At 49.5% G+C, this 21029-nt stretch overlaps 1 protein-coding gene across 2 annotated transcripts; it reads left to right on the forward strand.

Moving 5' to 3' along the window:
• The first annotated feature begins 1639 nt into the window (after nt 1-1639).
• Nucleotides 1640-20864, forward strand: gnptab (N-acetylglucosamine-1-phosphate transferase subunits alpha and beta). Of its 2 annotated transcripts, XM_053864075.1 has the most exons (22): nt 1679-1771; nt 1834-1900; nt 2233-2318; nt 3588-3707; nt 4781-4831; nt 5306-5508; nt 5642-5706; nt 5947-6081; nt 12110-12271; nt 12475-12654; nt 12729-12899; nt 14119-14242; nt 14308-14514; nt 15691-16502; nt 16581-16780; nt 16846-17065; nt 18156-18269; nt 18336-18421; nt 18486-18584; nt 18643-18810; nt 19135-19225; nt 20355-20864. In XM_053864075.1, exons 2-22 carry the CDS (start codon nt 1871-1873, stop codon nt 20424-20426), a joined length of 3396 nt encoding a protein of 1131 aa, XP_053720050.1. In that variant the 5' UTR covers nt 1679-1771; nt 1834-1870; the 3' UTR covers nt 20427-20864. The 2 variants fall into 2 exon arrangements, with proteins under 2 accessions (XP_053720049.1, XP_053720050.1); XM_053864074.1 differs by having other exon boundaries at nt 1640-1900.
• Nucleotides 20865-21029: the final 165 nt, after the last annotated feature.

A 21029-nucleotide genomic window follows, 5' to 3' on the forward strand; every position in this document is an offset into this window, starting at 1 on the left:
GAAAGTTACTTTGTGTTTTCTTTGTGCTTTATTTGTTCTTTTAATCTGCCAATGCATAAACTGTCTAGACAAAAAGTCATGATCTAGAACTGAACTGTTATAACGTGGAACGTTATATTTTGATTCGTCCAGATAATACATTCAAGAACCTAAAAGCCAAAAAAGCCTAAAAGCTTCCAAATAACCAAACGTCTGAAATACACTTCAGAGAAGTGTACTTCAGAGAAGTGTATTTCAGACAGAATGTCCAGTGCTTTGTGTGATAATAGCCTGCACTTCCTGTTTTCATGTAACATTGACTATATAAAAAAAGAGAACCCTTTAGTTATATGTTTATATTTTATTCAGTGAAATTTTAGACGGATGTCAGAAACGCAAACATGTGCACTTGGGTTCTGTTTCTGTATCTAAACTATAGAAAATCAGTTTCCAGTCTAAACATCTAGAGCCTCAACAGCGTACTCCAGTGAGGATCAGCAAGTTTATTGACACGAAGACTTTCCATTCAGTTGCAGGTGAAGCAGTTCTGTACTCGACAAGAGTCCTGGAGTTCTGTGAATCCCTGCAGGTGTTGAAACCAGATGACCCGGTTAGACAAACGTGTCTGGGTCTACTGATCAAGCCTGATGGTGCAGTGGAGCAGTCCAATGTTTAAATATTAGCCGACGTTGTAAAGTAAAATGTCAACATTATAATATAATATAATATAATATAATATAATATAATATAATATAATATAATTGGAGAGACAGAGGAGAGATAGCCAGTACATTGGTAGATGAAGATGTTGAGATGTTGGAACTGGCAGGCAGAAGGTGGAGAGGAAGGCCACAGAGGAGATTGATGGAGGTGGTGAAGGAGGACATGAGGTTTGGAGGTTTGAGAGAAGAGGAAGCAGAGGACAGGGGGAGATGGAGGAAGAGGATCTGCTGTGGCTACCACTGAAGGGAGAAGCCCAAAGAGAAAGAGGAATAATATAATATAATATAATATAATATAATATAATATAATATAATATAATATAATATAATATAATATAATATAATATAATATAATATAATATAATATAATATAATATAATATAATATAATATAATATAATATAATATAATATTAATTTTAAAGGAAGGAAGGAAAGGAAGGATAATATAATATAAAAATTCAGCTAAAAAAGGAATTTGAAAACATATGTGTAAAATAACACCAACACCATATCCATGTGGATATTTGTGACTGCAATCATTCAATTTTTATTTTTCAACATTATTGGTGTCAAAAGGGGAAAAAACAACGTGTTGGAATAATTTCAATAACAATACACGCTTCCAGGAAAGGAATGCAAATTTCAACCACAGAAGACAAGCGCTACACCACAAGATGAAGACATGAAGTTAAAAATAAATAATACAGTTAGGGTGTGCCTCTCTAGGAGGAAATTTGTGTTGAAAGTGTTGACTTGAAACCTTTCACGAAAAGACAAATATTGTATCGTCACTCAATTAATGTGTGTTCTTGCGCTTGTATTTTATGGTGAATAATAGTTCCTTCACAGGAGAAGCGACATTTGCAATTTTACTCCTCACCACTAGATGGCGATACAGGCTGCAGTAGGAGCTTGTGCACTGACCGAAGAAGTTGGTTACGGTGAGTCACGTGTCCTGCAGTTCGGCTGGCGTCACCTGACAAGTCGTACTGTTTTGTTTACCTGCGGTTTCGGTGGCGTTTCCACGGATGAATGAATGCAGCGCTATGGTTCAGCTCGGAGAAACATGGTAGTGGTCAACTCGGTGCTGAAGCTGCTGCAGAGGCAGACCTACACCTGTCTGTCCCACAGATACGGACTCTACCTGTGCTTCGGCGGCATCGTCCTCATGATCGTGTCCGCCTTCCAGTTCGGCGAGGTGAGTCCGAGTCTCTTCCTGGAGCGGCTTCCCGGGCGCACTGCCGGGTTAGCTCGCTGTCGCGCGACCAGAGCGCGTTTGAAACGCTCACCTTTTTAGAAACAACCCCGGGAAAACACCGAATCCCCTCTCCATATGCCAAACTTTGCTAACTGGCGAATGTGTAATATCTCCGGAGCAGTTCGGCTGTTAGCTATGACAAGCTTTCATTCAAAATGTCGGTCTAAATCTCGTGTTTTCTTGTCTGGTCCAGCAGGTTTTCTCACGTCAAAATGCTCTTATGAAACTCGTTTGTAAGTGCTCGCTTCCTATTGTGAAAACTCTCTCTACAGGTGGTGGTGGAGTGGAGCCGGGACCAGTACCATGTTTTGTTTGACTCCTACAGGGATAATTTGGGTGGGAAATCCTTTCAAAGCAGGTAAGATTGATTGCTGTGTAGTGACACGGGACACTCCCTCAGCTATCAAAATATACTGTGTCAACTGGCTGCGTCGCTCCAAGGCGAGTGCACCCAGTTCTGCCGAGCGGAAGACACATATTCCATCAACACGCTTGTAGTCTGCGGTTGATGGGGCAGGTCACATGGTCCAGTCACCCGGTGAGCGCGCCGCCACTCATTTTGGTCGAGGGCGTCTGTTGAAGGAGTCACAGAAGAGACTGCTGACCCATTTCAGAGACTGTGACCAACGGATTCGCTGAACTGGCTCACAAACTTGCTGCCCGAGGCGCCAACCCTGAGACTCAGATCATCCTTTGTACAGCTCTACATTTTCTCCAGTTGTTAACAAGATCGATCAGGTGTTAGGGACCTGGGGAGCGTGTGCTACCCCTCAGAACTTACGTGTGGATTCCATTCAGGGGCCTCCTGCCTGGTGATGCCCGCAGTAACCTCAGACTCCAGGCTCTACCTGGTCCACCAAGTCATTTAACTGGCCCGGAAAGAGTATATGAAGTTGACTGTACATGGAAACCTGTGCTGCTTTATTGAAAGTTTCCAGGAAATGTCTATATCATGACCAACAAAGGTGACCATGTGATGTGCATGATACTAATAAGTGTTAGTGCTAATTCTGCACCGTCGATGAATGAAAAAGACATTGTCAAATAATCAAATTTGATGGGAAACTGATGTTGCGATCCTCAAATGGTCAGGTGTGGGTGCAGGATTCAGCATCAACCAACCAGGAGGGTTAAACCCAATCACCTGTCTGAAGATGACCGTCAGCCAATGCTGGTTACGGGTGGAAGATAAACCTACAACCTGACCTGCCAGTTGGAGGCCCCTGGTTGAGACTACTTCCTGTTTCTTGACCAGTTACAGACCGTTATAAACAGACAATTTATTCAGCCTGGAACAGCCCTGACAGCTGTGTCCCCCAGAGCTGTTCCTGTTGGAGCCACACCGTCCGGTGCTGCACATGGAGTGTGTCACGTCAAAGCATGTGGATCACAGTCATAGGCGACTCCAGGATCCTCCGTATGGAAACACAAATGATGCTGGGTTAACTGTGTGAACGGTCTTCCTTGAGGGGAAGTATTTTAGATCCTATTTTTTGTCCTCAGCTGCGTCATTTCCTTCCGAAGTTTCCGAACACCGCACCGACTGTAGCGTGTTGTGCTCAGGTTCACATGATCGTGCTTGGTCCCGGCAGGCTGCTGATCACCATGTCCCGTGTCTCTCACACAGACTCTGCCTGCCCATGCCGATAGACGTGGTGTACACGTGGGTCAACGGCACGGACACGGCTCTGCTGCGGCAGCTGAAGGTGGTCAAGGAGCGGCTGGAGGAGGAACAGAGGCTTCTGAGGTAGCTGTGCAGACACCACGGTGATTGATCTGTTTGCCTGCTCTCCAGGAAGGAATCACTCAGCCTTTCTTTCATCTCTGTCTCAGAGAAATACTCTTGTGTTTGTCCATCAAGTCAAGGCAGAGTTAGACGCAATACAGTCGTAGGGAAGCCAAAAAGCAGCTCAAGTGACGAGGAGTTATTGATTGATCCTCAGGAATAAATTATTTGGAGCCATGCGACACTTCCTGGTTGCAGCGGTTAAAGTTTTACCACTTTAATGAGTCAGTGTCTTATCTCCTTTCCTGTTGTCTAGAACAGTGATTCTTAACCACAGGGCCGAGGCCCATCGTGGGGCCGTGAGCGACCCCTGGAGGGCTGCTAGATGTGTTTGTTTCAGCACCTCTGGGCCCTCAGTTTTAATACAGCAGCCACATAGGGTGGCAGTAGTGTGTCATTAAATTGGCTTGACAGCTGCGAATTTGATGGAGAAGTTCTTGAAAAGGAAAAACAACAAAAGCGATGCACCCCCAACAGTAAAAACTGTTTACCTGTTGGAGCAGTTTTTAAAATAGTTTAGAACGTTTTATGGTGATACTTTAATTTCCACTTATCTTCTTTTGAGTTTATTTATGAAAAAGGAAATGTTTTATGGCATTTAGATGTTTTATTATATTTATTTTATTCAGAATGTTCAATTCATGACGTACAGTTTTTCCAGTTGTCTCAACCGTTTGCATCAAGTGTATTTTTTCGATGACAAATATCTTTGCACTGATCACATGGTTTCATGTCATTTGACAAGGTTTTGGTTTGTTGACATGATGGTTATTGAACACAGATGAAATCGGTAATTCTGAAATCAAAAATCAGCAATCACAGTAATTAATCGGTTCTGTTACTTGAATGGGCTCCGGACCCATTTGTTGTGGAAAAGGTGGGCCCTGAGATCAGAAAGGTGAAGAACCCCTGGTCCAGAATGCAGTCCACAAGCTCCAGTTGCTGAACCAGTAGATATTCCCGCACTGTGTGTCTTTCTCTGTGTGAGTTTGATGAGGAGCGTCTGCTGCTAACAAGTTGGCTGCTTTCACCAGGGAACGTTTGGGAAAGAATTCCAGCGCCACGACCGAGGCTCCTAAGAACAGGTGAGAGTCGTGATCGTGCATCGAATGATCCGTCTTCTCTTTTTTTTTCTATCAAAACCTGAGGATTAGAGGAGATTTAATGGTGCAATACTCAATACAATAAACCTGTGTGAACATTAACATGCAGCTTGACCTTTTATCACTGCATTTCCTCGCTATTTTATTCCAAGTTTAATTAAATAGTGATTTGAAATAGTTTTAAATATATTTTTGTAACAAACGTGTGGAGTCTAGTAAATAGTCTTAGTTCCTCAGAGTGTTTGCAGGAACGAAAGAACTCTTATCTTTCTGTTCCTGCCCGGGTTGGTTGGCGGTTTCCAGTTCGCTTGCGTCCTTAGTAGTGGCAACATGTGACCATCAGGGGGCGACACACACCTGTGAAACTCAATCAAAACTCCTGACATTGATGTGGTCGATAGAGTTGAGGAGCACTGACACTGGTGAGCTCTGACACTGCTGTCGGTGTGTCCTCAGTGTGAAGCCAGAATGCCTGCTGTCCCACTGCATCGTGGCCCCCATGCTGGCCCTGGATCCAGCCCTCTCAGCCAACGTCACCGCCAAAGACCTGGCTTCAATATCGCCGTCTTTCTCTGCTGCCAAGGAGCTCCTCACCATGAACAAGCCCTTCCACCCGTCCACCAGCGTCTCGCTGCTGGTCTTCTCCTCGCAGACTGAAGGTTAGCTGACACCCAGGCATGCGGCGCCATGATTTCAGACGGAGGGGAAACTAGGGCATCAATAACAATAGATGATGATGAGTGAAGTGTCCCGTGGCCGGTTGCTCAGCTCATCATATGCTTTGTCCTCCAGCTGTCCGAGCCTTTTCTGACGTTTCGAAGGAGCATCACAAGTTTTCCGTGTCCAGGTGTTACTTGGTGAGTTGACTGACAGATCAAGCACCCCCTTTTGGAACTGTACCCAGCAGTAAAAGCGGTACGACTGAGCTCCTTTTCTGCTGAAGCACAGCAGAGAAATCCATTCGCAAAGAAGTGACCCGATTCTCTGTTGTGTGTCAGCGTGAGTTTGTTCATGGCTTCAGATTGAGTGTGTGTTCACACTTGGCTGGTCGCCGCACCTGTGTTTTTGTGTTCACCTGTGTGTGTTTGTGTGTCCAGACTACAGACAAAGATGCTCCGGGTCTGATCCGGATGCAGACCTTCGCCTACCTCAGCGGCTTCCCTGCCACCTTTAAAGAAACGGAGTCACTGCGAGTCAAACTGCCCTCCGGCATCACTGACAGGATCAAGCAGGTACTGCTGGCTATATCCTTCTGCTTCAGCCGCCGTTGTTTTTGTTAGTTGCTGGAGACAAACACAGCTCCCTCTGATGCTGTTGGACCCGTGGCCTTTATCAGGCTCGTAATGACGTGTTGTCGGTTCTGAAACACAACAGTACATGCAGGTGACAGTGACCTGCTGATTCATAGAGTCATTAGTTTTCTGTAAATGATCTGACATTAGTACCTGTGTTGTTACCTGCAGGCGCAGTGAGGCCCGTTCATCTAGCAAATATAACATGGTAACATGGTCTGATAACATTCATGAAAATTCTGCTCATTCCGTGTGTCAAATCGTCCGATATGCTTGGATTTATTCTGCTCACTGCCAGCAGGGGGTGCTGTTGTAGCGCTGATGACATGACCTTTTGGCCTTCTCGTTGTCTGTAGTTCACATATGCTTCCACATGAAGAGTCACAGTCTAGCTTTTGTAGCTGCGAGGTAGAAGGAGGAGTGATGTGGAACAGAGAGGCCTGCCTGCTGTACGGCTCGGAGGTGTGTGACTGGGCCAGGTCAGGAGAAACGGGTCGACTGGTCTCAACCCATAATAGACTGAATGAAGCTACGAGATTTGTGAAAGTGCTCTGCTTGCCGATGATTCTTTGGTTCAGAGATTGACTTAATTTATTAAATATTATAACTATTTCTGATCATTTTTGTCACTTGATGCTTTTGGTCCTAAACGCAAGATTCGTGACTCTTCATGCCTCCTCATTGCTTATGTCAAACCCAAATCTGGCCTGAGAAGCCATTCTTTTGGGCCCAACTAGTGTAGTTACCTCTGCATTTAATTCAGTACTTGTTTGCACCAAGAACTCGGTCACCAGCAGAAGTTCTGTGTGAGCAGCTTTCACTGCAAACTTTGCATGGAAAAAAAAGATAATTAATAATGAAAATGTATTATCATCATCAGAGAGAAGCTCAGCATCTTCATCTCTGCTACCTCCAGCTCTGCCTCCTGTCTTTTCCTCAGTGCCACTGTTTCCAAATCATACAACGTTGCTGGCCTCACCACCCTTTTGGACACTTTCCCTTTCATCCTTGCCCACACCCTTAAATAACCAGTAAAAATCCAATTCTTTCTGCAGCCCTAACCTACCATGTCGACATCTTGGCTGACTAAAATCACACTGAGTCAGTTTGGTTGTTCGACAGGTCCTTTTCTAACAAGAGAGCTTTTGATAAAGATGGGGGAGGCGTCGATAGTTGGGCAGGGAACTTCCCAAATGAAGGAAATCATGCGGCCCTCACAAGGTCAGGGCGAAGCTACTTCCCCATAGCTATTAATAGTCATATTACAATGTTAAATTGGATTACACTTTGGACTGTTTTCTCCTTATTTTATTCTATTTTACTGTTCAATTTTATCAAAACTGATGTTCAATTTAAGAACCTTTTTCTGTCCTTTTCGCTCGTGGCCCCTCGAAATTGTACATAATGTGGCCCTGTGAAATTTTACTTCTCACCCTAGATTTAGGATTGAAGAAGTGTAAGTAGTGTTTTGACGTTGACCACTTATTTGCTCTGATTGTGTTGCAGTTTGACTGAATAGTGATAAATAATAGATAATACAGGTTCAGTTCGGCCCTGACTTGAACGGTGTTCCACTCAGTCCAGGGTCCTTCACTGAGGCTGAGGGACACCTGTTGCGTAGCCCCGCCCCCATCCATGACAGTGACTCTAAATGTGACGCGTATCCACCCAGAACATCGTCCAGCGACCAGACTTGCTGAAGCGAGTCAGGATGTCAGTGTGAGTCCCTGTAACAGGGAGTCCTGACCAGTGCTGAAGTCACAACCAACACGTGAACACTTTGCTGTATAGAAGCCGCAGCAGGAGGTTGATGTCACTGTCCATGGGAAATGTAGGTCAGTGGTGTTTAACCTACATGTCATCACTAAGCCCAGTTGTCGCACCGGTCGACTCCAGGTTGTCGCTGCGCGAGCGCTCATGTGATAAGTGGCGGTATTTGAGCTGTAACCCAAGCTGGAGGTTCGGGGGTTAACAGGGGAGCAACTGTTTGGCGCGGCGCCAGACGGCTGTCCAGAAAGGTCAACGAGATTTTGCTGACCTCCCTCGTACCCCGAGACTCACCGTCTACCTGTCGCACTGGTGACCAGAGGAACCTCAAACATGGCGCCCTGCAGCCTCACATTTCAGGGCATTTCCTGGTTTCATCACTGGTTTCTGTGAAAGATGGCTGATGTCCATGGGGAGGAGCCACTGCTGAGGGATGGGTGCTAAATATAGCCCATGTTACTGCCATTAACATGACAAGGAAAGCTGCCCCACGACCCGACCACCTGCCCCTCTGCTCATGTGCATCAAGGGTTGGTTCCAGTGCCGTCATCGTGACGCTACAGCGAAGAACAGCAGACTGGTGTTCTTCCCTGAAGACGAGGGTTCAACCCCCGCGAACCCTGCTGCGCTGGCCTCGGGCTTAAAGTCTGCAAGACACATATTAGCCGCATATTTGGTGAGCTTTCAGTGCCTTGAATAGTATTCACAGATCAACATTTTGAGTCATTGCAAATGAAAGACTCTTAAAAGAGGACGGTACATCGGTGTGATGGAGCAGGGCGTGGCCAGGGGAGATGATGACGATGGTGGAGGAAGAGGAGGCTAACTTGCTGAGCGTCATCCAACCTCATTCAGTCATTTTGGTATGCTGCGTGAGACCAACACACGTAGGTCGTGTGGACTGGGAATGTGATCTTTAAATTCGCAGGAAGTGTTACGTAAATGAATAATAAATAGTCATTTGCAGACGTGGGTTTCTGATGCAGTTATGAACCGTATGATCTTCAGGTTTGATCTGTGCCACAGGTGACGGCAGCCAACCGCCATGTTGGCAGCGGCCACACGCTGTCTTCACAGGTCCGTGATTGACAGGTGTGTCCAACGCGGCAGCATGGTTTTATTGTGTTTGTCTTTATTATGTATGGTCTTCCAGATCCAGGGAGTAGGTTTGAAATGTCCTCACACTGTCTTCAGATTTGGTCTCAGACATACTGTATGAGCATCAGATGTGAAAAACAAAACAGAAGAGTACTGCAGGAGCACGTCAGCTGTTCCACTCACAAAGAAGTTGTGAGCGGCGTCAGTCTTGTGTCGGTGTTTTTAGAATCCACTTCCTCACGTCCGTGGCTGTTGATCTGCAGCTCTGATTACTGGTCCATTTGTCAGCCATTACAGGCCCTCAGTGCTTGACCGTCACCAACTACACGTGTCGGTCGTCCCACTTCATCTCGTCACTCACGTCCTCTTCCACATCAGAGTCCTTCTCCAGGCTCCTCCATATGTCCAAATGATTGACATGTTTCTGCGATTCGTCCTGTGGAGTTTACGAGTGGACAGTTGCGAGCCACAGAGATTTCCACCCGCCGCTCCTCAACACTAAAATTATCTCTTCATTTCGAGGAGCTGTGTTTAGTGGGAGACGCTCTCCGTGTCAGCTGCAGTTGACAGTGTTTACATTGACAGGCAGTGTCACAATGAGACCGTAAACACGACCACAAGGCGTGACTCTGCCTGGAGCGGCGGCTGGAGAGCCTCGCGGTCTTCAGATTGTGGCTTCATTTAGCTCAACCACAAGCTTCCGGCCACAGCAGGCCCAGTGAGCAGTGTATTTCAGACACCTCTTCATATTCAGAGCTCTGCGCTGACTCAGCTGAAGCTAGCATGCAACGCGACACAAACCCAGGGACAACAGAGCGAAGTGACTTGCTGTCATCTTTAGGGTGAAGTTATGTGAAGGAGGACTGTATCTTCATGATTCAACTGAGCCTCTGAATCAGGGGTCACCAAATGGTTCCAGACCGGGCTGCGGTGGGGGCAGGTTTTGTTGATAGTCAGCCGTTACAGGCCCTCAGTGACTGTCACCAACGACACGTGTTGGTCGTCCCACTTCACATATCAGCAATGACCACATGGTTTCATGTCATTTCACACGGTTTTGGCACTGACTGTCAGAGGAGCTGCAGAGAGAGTTCTAGATGTGGAGACACAAACTAACACTGATCCGTTTTTTCATTTTCTCGCCTACTTGGAATCTTGATTCTGAACAGCCTACCTTTTATTCACTGATCATTTTATAAGCCTGCTCTTTTATTGTTGGGCATTTTCATCACCGGCCCCTTCGACCCTTGATCTGTTGCCCTGTCAGTGCCGTGCTGTCATCACCCACCGGGGTCAGTCGTGTCCTGGCTGACGCCGGTCGATGACGTCGGTCAGTATGGCTCATCGATTTTAACACACTTCTAACACACAAATTCACTTTGTGACACTCCAACCCCTATAATGTAGAGAAAATAGATGGCGTTTGTTCTCAGCTCCTGATCCTCCTGGAGCCGCATTACAGTCCCAAGAAACTCGGCCTTTGTTGGAGTAAAATATTCTTCCAAACATTTGAATTTTTCAACAGAGAAAAAGTCAATGGAAAAAAAGGGTGACATCATCAGCAAGTGCCAGCCCGGCCATATGTTGCAGAGATACTGGTGTGGTCCCTCTGCTCTGTGGGAGGCCTCCACACACGTCCTGCAGCCTGCGTTGCCTTGCTCTGACCTTTATACGCTCCATCTTTTCAACATTCTAGTTTCCTGTGTTGGAAAGTTCTCCGTGGCCCAGGAGTGATTTGTTGATGTAGAGAAGATGACGTTGCACTCGTGTCCTCTTGCCTGCGTGTGTGTGTGTGTGTGTGTGTGTGTGTGTGTGCGTTTCATTCTCTGCCCCCCGCCGAGACCCCGCAGCACACACACCTCTGCCTTGTGTGCGGGCATTATCAGGGATCTAACCAGAGCTATAATAGAGACGGGACATGATCCGGGGCTCCAGGTTTCCTGGCCTGACCCCACTGGGTTTATGAGACCTGGTTAATCCTCACCTAAAACAGGGGCGAGTCTGGGCACCGGCTCTGTGGTGGGCGTCGGCCTCACATGATGGAGCGAGGCAGGTTTTCCTGGGAAGCTTAGAGGCGGGAGGGATGGTGGGTTTGGAGCGCAGCGCGGACAGGGATATCTCTCACATGCATCACATAAACACCGCCCTTGCCCACGCATTCATGCCGCCCCCGGGGGGATGACATCACAGAATTTTCCAAACTCTCACCTGTCAACCCCTCACAGCTGTTTGGTACCCCACATCCCTGTCAGAGGTCAGAGGTCATCCAGTTCTCTGCCTCTGTCCCAGTAGCCTAATTCAGCGTTTTTCAACAGGTGTGTGTCGAGAGAAATGATTCAGTTTCACCTCACTTGTCCGGAGATGGAGGCGGACGATATGGTCATGAAATCATGAACAATTTGAACGTGTTGATGATCTACCAACGTGAGATTCACTCACATTCTTTCTATACACTGTAGATCTCTGTTGATGAGTCATCGACTCCGTCACTCGCAACATCTTCTCACACACCGCAACGAAGCTGTTCAAATGCTCGTGTTTCTAAACCTGATGCTCCTCTATGGTGACCACACACCTTCACCACAGAACCATGGAGCGTTGCTTGTGGGACCCGCGACGCCAAAGACTGATGATGTTTCTGCAAATAAAATGTAATATAAAATGATGTAGTCTGACGTAGTTGAGGAGTTAGTGATGCTGCTGTGGTTAAAACTCAAGGCCTGAGGGCTAATTCTAACACTGTCTGTGGCCCACAGGAGCTTCAAATACCTGAGGTTGCCTTGTTATTGAGATCTGATTTACAGTTCAACACAACTCGATCTGCTTTGTTTGGATTAGAACCGTTGATGAGTCTGGAAATGCAGAGGGGAGTTGGTTTTGACTCGAACCAGAGAAGCTTTGTGCTCAGACGCGATCGCTGTGGTCAGACTGCGTTTAAATGTCAGCCCTTTGTGTGGCTGAGTTGGACCTCCTGATTCGACTGAGCAGGTTCCGATCACCTTCATTCTCAGGTCGAAGATTTTTTTAATCGCGTCTTCATTTACTGAGCTACAACAATCCAAAACTGCGACATGACATGACGCAGTGTTTCTTCTCCCCTCAGTTCGAGCTGTACTCCGAGGCCAGCATCGCTCTGCTCCACCTGAAGAGCCAGCAGGACTTCACAGATCTGAGCCAGCAGGCCCGGAAAAATCTGACTCTGGACGGGAAGGAGCTGAGCGTCAGCCCCGCCTACCTGTTCTGGGACCTCGCCGCCATCTCACAGGTGCCTCCTCCCTCTGTCTCGCTGACCAGTGTGGTGGAGAAGGGCGTTTGGATGGATGGATGGATGGATGGATAGATGGATGGTCTTCTCCTGCCCATCCAGCCAGAAACATTTGTCACCCCAACTGTTTCTTAGCTGGTTATTCTCTCGAGCTGTCTTATTGTTTGCGTGTGGCGAGCGCTCATCAGTGCGACATGTGACAGTCCAAGCAGGATGAGGACGTGTCCGCCAGTCGCTTCGAGGACAACGAGGAGCTGCGCTACTCCCTGCGCTCGGTGGAGAAGCACGCCCCCTGGGTGCGGCACATCTTCATCGTCACCAACGGGCAGATCCCCTCCTGGCTCAACCTGGATAACCCTCGCGTCACGGTGGTCACTCACCAGGTGAGAGGGAAGTGGAAGGCCGGAAGCGCTGGGTCCAAGTCCCTGCTCAGGCGGCTGGGTGCTCTCTCTCTCAGGACGTCTTCAGGAACCTCAGCCACCTGCCCACCTTCAGCTCCCCGGCCATCGAGACTCACATCCATCGCATCCCAGGCCTCTCACAGAAGTTCATCTACCTCAACGATGACGTGATGTTTGGTAAAGACGTGTGGCCAGACGACTTCTACAGCCACTCCAAGGGTCAGAAGGTCAGTCACGGGGAGGTTCTTTTGTTGCTCCTTTATCAGGCGGTTCTTGACTGACTTGAGGCAGCTAAAGGACAGTGTCGATTTCAATATGATCAATATGTTTTAAGAAACAGACCTTTGGGGAAACCACCTGATAATGGCCTTGACTTTCAGTTGCTGATGGAACTGTTCTCATCATTTCGGAAGTGTTTTTTTCTCCGGTTTTTTATTTGATTCTTTCAACCTGTAACAAGAGCAATATACAAATGGAGAAAATGTTAAAATTTTTCTCCCCTAAAGTAAAAGAAAACATAACACAATGAACCCCACAAAAAAATCAAAACAAAAAACAACACAAAAGAAGACACATAACAAAACTTAAACCACTAACAAACAAAAATACACCAGTCTGTAGTAATGATAAAAGGATAACTCAAAATATTAGCAACTACAATTTCATACTAATCCGGTATAAAGGTAAAGGAGAGTCTTGCCAGTAGGTTGGAAAATGAGCCCCATGAATTTCTGAGAGAAAGTCTAATCTTTTTCAATTTAAGGAAAAACATAACATGTCTCACTCTTCCATTTTACTAGAATTATTCTCCTGGTAAGCAGTGTCCCAAAAGCCAGTCTTTTAGAGTCTTTTACAGACTGAGATGGTCACGTCACGTCATGTCACTTCCTGTTTGTGTCGGTCTTTGAACGAATCCAGAGTCACTCCAGTCCCAGTCGCTGAACCTGAACCAGCGTGAGACTTTGTTACCACCAGTTTAGGACAGGACCCAAAAACAGCAGACAGAGTGAGAGCTCTGATTCATGAGGAGAACAATGGAGAGGGAACGAAACGCTTCTAGACTTGGAGCAGTCATTGAAGGAGCTTCGGGGAGACACAGACCAGGCAAGAGGAAATAAAACAGGACAGACTGAAACTGAAATGCTGACTGGCATGACTGATGTGTGACAGCTCAGATCTAGGCTTTTAGCTAGGAGGGCATCTGGGCGTCTGGGCAGCATGAAAAAATGGAGGCCAGATTCTCGACCAGGGCTTGGCTGCAAGATTCTGCCATATACCAGTAATCTGGCAGCCCAGCTACGGTCAAGAGTTGGACGTCCATTTTTTTCATGTTTTGCAGACGTCCAGATGCCCTCCTCACCCTAAAAGCCTGCTCATCTCATGCCCTCTGTTAGCATGGACCTGATGACCCCCTCCACCCCACCCCACCTTCCACACTCTCCTCAGGTGTATTTGACATGGCCTGTGCCCAACTGTGCTGAGGGCTGCCCCGGATCCTGGATCAAAGACGGTTACTGTGACAAAGCATGCAACAACTCGGCCTGCGACTGGGACGGAGGAGACTGCACAGGTACTCACCAGTGGGCGTGACCTCAGCCCTCGGTCCTCGTAACGCGCTCCGTCATGACTTGACAGGAGCGGCAGCCAACAGCCGCTTCCCGGCCGCAGGGGGCGCCGGCGCTCTGGCTGGAGCCGGAGCTCAGATGTGGCAGTTCGGTGGAGGTCTGGGGGGTGTGTCCTACTGTAACCAGGGCTGCGCCAACTCCTGGTTAGCTGACAAGTTCTGTGACCAGGCCTGCAACGTACTCAACTGTGGCTTCGACGTGGGAGACTGTGGCCAAGGTAACTACAGTAGACCGTGAGACCCCAGCCCTGCCTCATGGGGCCCGATCCTGGGGCAGTTTCCTTTAAAAATACTGTAGAAAATGATAATTGTTGTGGCTTTTAATCTGGTAGTTTTGGTCCTTACCAGTTGCTAGAAAATGATTTTAAACTGTTTCACTATTGTTAAGGTTTATTTTCAATGTAAATGTTTGTTCATGTATGCGTCTCATGACTAAACCACACGCGCCGAACTGAAGGCCCGGGGTCAAATCCTATGCGGCCCTCCACGTCTATAGCAGAAGTTACATTAGGAGTTATCGTGCTGCAAACACTAAACCCACAGAGTCACTTCTTCAACCCAATAGAGTCACTTCTGCTAAGATGTGTGGAAACTGGACAGTCATTCTGTTTTGATTCATACTTCCTGTGAAAGAAGTTCCAGCTAGAGACTTTTCAGTTTTCATGAGCGGTCATGTCAACTCAGCCCTCAAAGGGCCGGCGTGGTGCAGGACTGAGGTGAAGACTCTCTCACACTACCTATTCATTCATTCATTGTCCCATAATCATTTAGTGCTTTTCACCATTTACTTTATGAATAATGTGATTTTTATAATATTTTTGTACTTGTAGAACAGAGAAGGGAGAAGTGCACTTGTGAGCAAATCAGCAACTGATATTGTGCGTTTGTCATCGTTCTTGACTTCAAGTTCTGGATGGAAACCCTTTAGTTTTTGGGTCTTTAGTTCCCTTTCCTCCTTCTAACTTGGATATGAACTGGCTTTTGTCCTTCACGAACATCATTAGAAGTGTTGGTTTGAAGTGTCTTTATATGATTTTGTTCTAGCCATAGTTCCTAAGTTATTCACCGCAATGTTGCATGTCTTTATGTATTTTATCATAGTGGAGTGGGAAAAGTCAAGTTAGCTTTCCTCCAGTGTTTCTTGTGTCACTTGGCTGTGTGGCTCCTGACACTGGTCTCAGGGGAGCTGAGTTGTCCTCCCCTGCTCCAGACTGTGTTCATGATGACCCAAAGTGCTACATTTCTGTCTGCCTTGCTCAAGAGATGTTGGGTTTGCAACCAGCGTCATGACTCGGGTGCTGCTGCAACAGTCTGACGAACATCTCCCAGGGCTCGACCAGCTCATTATTTTGCAGCATGCAATGGTTGACCCGTCTGTTCTGCATCTATTCCAGATCACTTCGGGGAGCTGCACCGAGTCACCCTGCTGGAGCACCAGGACCTCTACACACTCCCGGTGGGAGAGCTGCGGCCGTATTTTAGCTTCAGCCAGCTGGCGCGCAGGATTTCCCAGGCCCACGTCAGCGACAACCCGGTGGTGCGGCACACGTCGGTGGCCAACAAGTGGAAGACCGTCCACCTGCTGCTGCTCCCCGGCTACAACTCCACCCAGGTCCAGTACAACTTCACCTTCCAGAGGGAGGACGACACAGAGTTCACGAAGAGGATCACCGTGGTGGTGGACACGCGCGCGCTGCCCAAGGCCAACGCCACTCACGCTCCCAAGGAGCCGGAGCCGACCCCCACCCTGGAGCCCGCCTTCGTCTTCCCCGAGGTCCCGGAGGCCCGCAGAGGTCCGAAGGTGGTCCGGAGTCAGATCGCTGATGCGGCTGTGGTCCAGGTTCCCGCTCTGAATGAGTCGCTGCTGCCCGACGTGGTTCGGGTGGAGCTGCGCAAGCTGCAGGAGAAGCTTCGGAGTGGCGACATCACATTGAAGGGTTTCAACCTCACCAAGGCAGAGCTGCTCAGGTCCTACAGCGCAGCGCCACGACCTCCCTCAGACCCGGCTCCTCCCCGGCAGTTCACTGTCAACCCCGTCATCGTGAGGCCTCGAGCCTTCAAGTTCCTGAGCAACATTTCCAAAGTCAAGAGTGCAGAGAGCCACCCGGGAGCGGCGCCGGTGGGGAGGAGGCTCCAGCACTACGTCTCTGCTGACCGCGGCTTCCTGCCTTGGGAGAGGAGGAAGCTCTTCCAGCAGCTCCTGGACGTGGGTACCGCCGCTGTGTTGCTAGCTAACAACCACGCCTCTGCAGCTCTCAGCCCGTCTCCATGGTAACCCTTGCAGGAGGAAGAGCACCTGAAGCGGGAGCTCCAGTACCGGAGTGACGGCGCCGCCACGGCACGCCGCCTGAAAGACACTTTCGCCGACTCACTGCGCTACGTCAACAAGTTGCTCAACGGCCAGTTTGGCTTCACGTCCCGGAAGGTCCCGGCCCACATGCCGCACATGATCGACAGGCTCATCATGCAGGAGCTGCAGGACACGTGAGTGCTGGCTGCCGCCGGCCCGCCCGGATCCACACTCTCTCTGACCGCGTCGGTGTCCGCAGGTTCCCAGAGGAGTTCGACAAGACGTCGGCACACCGCGTGCGCCATCCCGAGGACATGCAGTTCGCCTTCTCCTACTTCTACTTCCTGATGAGCACGCAGCAGCTGCTCAACGTCTCCGACGTCTTCGAGGAGATCGACACGGACCGCTCGGGGATCCTGTCGGACCGGGAGATCCGGACTCTGGCCACCAGGATTCACGAGCTGCCGCTCAGCCTGCAGGTGCGTCATTGGAGGCGAGGCTTGATTCAGAACTGTGTCTCACTCGCGAGAGGTTTTTTAGGTTTTGCACAATCAAACTCCAGAATGATGGAGCTTCAGTTGAACCTGTCCACTTCAGCTCTAACATCAGGGTCATCAGAGTCATGAAACGGGGTTGAGAGACTCAGATAGTGACCAATGTTCCCTCTAAGCTGTGTGCATGCGCAATTGCACATAGCTGATACGATGTCAGGGCATAAAAATATCTACGCTGCGCAACAATAATTTCCTGAATTGAATGTGAATCACTGCGATTTCCAGACTACGGGGCTTCTTGCCGTCCAGACAAAAAGCCTTGTGACATCAGACCAATTTAGTGAAGCGCTTGCTGCGCTGTTCGACCGTGTGCATCCTTCCTCGCCGGCAGTTTCTACCTTTCCTCCGGTGCAGCGGTGCTTAAGAGTGTCCGCCGCGTGACACCACTACATAGACACCGTGGAAGGAAGAGCAACTAGAAGAGCTGCTGGCTGATGTTGAGGAGCCGGTTTCTCTTCAAGTGGCTGGTGCTTGGTCCAAATGTGCGCAAGCACTGAGCCAATTGGAGGGCAGAGTTACGCAGAGGAGAGAGAATGGTTGCAGCGCAGGTTTCAGACGACAATCCACAGAGAGTAGACGCTAGTCAGGTGAGGAGATGAAGTGTGGAGTCAGTGAAAGAAACCTGTTCCTTCTTCATTGGAGCCTGATCCACACAGGTCACTGTTCCATGAGGAGCGCTCACAGAAGATGGTGGCCTCAAGTGGACAAAACTCACTCTCACAACAGGCAGATTCAGGAGCCTCATCCATCCGTTTGAGAAAGGAGCGATGTTTGTCAAAGTTTCTTGAAGTTCTTTGATATCCAGCGCCATCAATAGTGTCCTGTGACTTCACTGACAGGAGTTAGTTTACTTGTTATATTGGAAGATTCTTGATTTATCCCTATAAATCAAGAATCTTTAGCCCAGATCCCTCCCACGGCGATGGCCCGTCCGATCAAAGGGTCTTAGGGGGCGACAGGCGTGAGGTGAGACAGGAGGTGAACGGCGTGTGACGCGGTGGCTTGTGCTCCTCAGGATCTGACTGGTCTGGAGCAGATGCTGATCAACTGCTCCAAAACGCTCCCCGCCAACCTGACCGAGCTCCACCTCTTCAACCCCACCCAGGAGGCCTACTACGACCCCAGCATGGTGAGGTCAGGTGTGGAGGTGCCCCCGGGGGCTCCAGTGGCTCTGACTGCTCTGATGTGTCCGCAGCCTCCTGTCACCAAGGGCCTCATCCTCAACTGCAAGCCCATCACTGAGCGCATCCAGAAGGCCTTCCGAGACCAGAACAAATACCAGTGAGCGCTCAAGCTAGCGTTGCCGCACTCGCCCGCTGCCGCTAACACCTGCTGTGTCTGCCAGGTTCGAGATCATGGGCGAGGAGGAGATCGCCTTCAAGATGGTGAGGACCAACGTGTCCCACGTGGTGGGCCAGCTGGACGACATCAGGAAGAACCCAAGGTGAGGTGCGGCGTGCGCCACCGCGGCTCCGCCCATCTAACGTCCCGCTGCTCCGCAGGAAGTTCATCTGCCTGAACGACAACATCGACCACAGCCACAAGGACGCGGCCACCGTCAAGGCCGTGCTCAGGGACTTCTACGAGTCCATGTTCCCGCTGCCCTCGCAGTTCGAGCTCCCCAGAGAGTACCGCAACCGCTTCCTGCACATGGACGAGCTCCAGGAGTGGTACGCACACACGCCGTCGCTCTCGCTGCACAGCTCTCCTTCACCAAAGTGCACCAAACCAAACCTACACCGACTTGTAGCCATATATGAGAGGTGTTCAGTGCGGTGTGTCACTCAAAGATTTCAACTGGTCTGTTTGAGAAACTATTTTTTGCTGTATTTTCCTATCGCCAGTCAATTACAAATCTGATTTTTGATCAATTCTGAGATGTGTGGTGACTTTTCTAGGGTTTTAAAGGTGTAGAATTCATGTTTGCCATTTCCAAAGCACCGCCGCCACTTCCTCCTGGTTTGCATCACTGAAGCGCCGTCTGTGTGTTGTAGGCGACTGTACCGGGACAAGCTCAAGTTCTGGACCCACTGTGTCCTGGTGACCCTGGTGGTCTTCACCGTCATGTCCTTTTTTGCAGAGCAGGTGAGTGTCAAACACGCACACGCAAACGCACACACACACACACACACACACACACACACACACACACACACACACACACACACACACACACACACACACACACACACACACACACACACACACACACACACACACGCACGCACGTCCGTCCGTGTGACCACCGCGGCCAGGACCTGACTGCACAGAAATCAAAGACCCCCTGGGGTGCGGCGTGATAAACCCTGCTGCCTCTTTATAACCGTTGCCTGTCCGTCACGGGGTAAAAATACTGACTCTCTGAGCTGCTCTCCTGGAAGAGGTCGGCTCTTCCTCGTGGTCTGTCTCCGCCCTTTTCTCACCTCCGTCCAGTGGGGGGGGGGGCTGGAGCATCTGAGCTGGAGCTGCTCAGTCACAGTTCCACTCTCTTGTCTTTGGCATTTGAAATGTCATTAACGGTCAGAAGTGAGTGAGCTGAGTGGGTCAGCAGGGGGCAGCAGTGTTCGATGCTCCTGACTCCACCACAATAAGAAGAAAAGCTCGTTCTGCTGATCCTGGAGGCTCTGACACAGTTTCAGACGCTTCTGAAGACCTTTCAAAATATAGGTCTCCTGAGAGTCTTCCTGTCATGTGACCTCTCAGCAGGAGTCTCTTGGATCCCCCTGAATTTGGCACGGCCGATGGAGAAACTCCTGAATCTATCCAGGAAGTGACATGATTCCTCTTTATCAGAGGGCTTTTATTGTGAAAGCTCAGGCTGGAATCTCGGGAAACTTCCTGGATGTAGCCAGTGGATGAGTCTTGTTGATGCCAGACTCAGGAGGTTTCATGAGCCTCCTAATGGACCTCCCACATTATGAGCCATGTTAACATGCAGAGGGCGTTTATTTTGAAAATACGCTCACGAGGATGTGACCTTGAGGTGGATTCAGAGACTTGGCGAGGGTTTTAAGACTTTGAGGGCCCGAGACCAAGCTGAATCCAGAACTGATGTCAAGACTGAATCACTTTCATTCGGTCTGGTCCGGGGCTGGACTTTGCTCTGGGTCCAGGTGGTCTCCTCTTCCTTCCTCTCGGAGCCTCCTGACCCGACCCAGGCCCGGGTTTGTGGCCCCACGTCCCTCATTATGACCCCTGTGTTTGCCCTCGGCAGCTGGCGATGCTGAAGAGGAAGCTGTTTCCTCGACGGAGGGCGACCCAGGACCACCACCCGGAGCGAGTGTGAGGAGGAGGCCGTCCCCCTGTCGATGTTCGCTCCCGTGTCTTTGTGTTGAGGGCGAGACGGCGAAGACACTCGACCGTGGACGACCAGCAGCGACTCCGTCACCTGCGCTGGACTCCTACTGACCCCGCAGTGGCGGGTCCTGCCGGCGGGCTGCGAGCCGGCCTCAGAAATGAAGACAGTCCTGTGGTCGCCGGTCCGGTCCGGTGGGCGAGCGGCGCCAGACGCTCCTCGCTTTTCTTACAGTCGGACAGAATCATTTTTGTCACTCGTGTACGAATCCGGAAACTTGAAGTGCCTTCCTTTCTAAGATCCGCTGTCGATGCCTCCGTGTCGTGTCCTCGCGCGGGCGGGACTTTTACTCGCGTGGTCCTCGGACCCACTTCTGTCTGAAATTCAGACCCGTCTTCTAATTTATTCTTGTCGTGGTGAAGAAATAAAAGTCACTCGAAGTGCTCCGCTCTGTCTCTGGTGGGGGGTCGGAGTGCAGCAGGATCCTGATCTAGAGCTGCTCAAGTGAGTCTCAGGTCGCCAGGAGGAAGTGGCCTCTGGTCTCCTTCCAGACCCCACACCCTTGAGGACAGCTGGCGGTTTTGGGCAGGCGCC

This window comes from Synchiropus splendidus, chromosome 4, assembly GCF_027744825.2.
Source record: "Synchiropus splendidus isolate RoL2022-P1 chromosome 4, RoL_Sspl_1.0, whole genome shotgun sequence".
Taxonomy (NCBI): domain Eukaryota; kingdom Metazoa; phylum Chordata; class Actinopteri; order Syngnathiformes; family Callionymidae; genus Synchiropus; species Synchiropus splendidus.

What these genes read in the sequence shown, in the direction of transcription:
- gnptab (XM_053864074.1), top strand. Translation starts at nt 1,739, where the DNA reads ATGCAGCGCTATGGTTCAGCTCGGAGAAACATGGTAGTGGTCAACTCG. An exon ending in TCACGGTGGTCACTCACCAG is followed by an intron (nt 12,655 to 12,728) that starts GTGAGAGGGAAG and finishes TCTCTCTCTCAG; the next exon opens with GACGTCTTCAGGAACCTCAG. An exon ending in CGAGACCAGAACAAATACCA is followed by an intron (nt 18,422 to 18,485) that starts GTGAGCGCTCAA and finishes TGTGTCTGCCAG; the next exon opens with GTTCGAGATCATGGGCGAGG.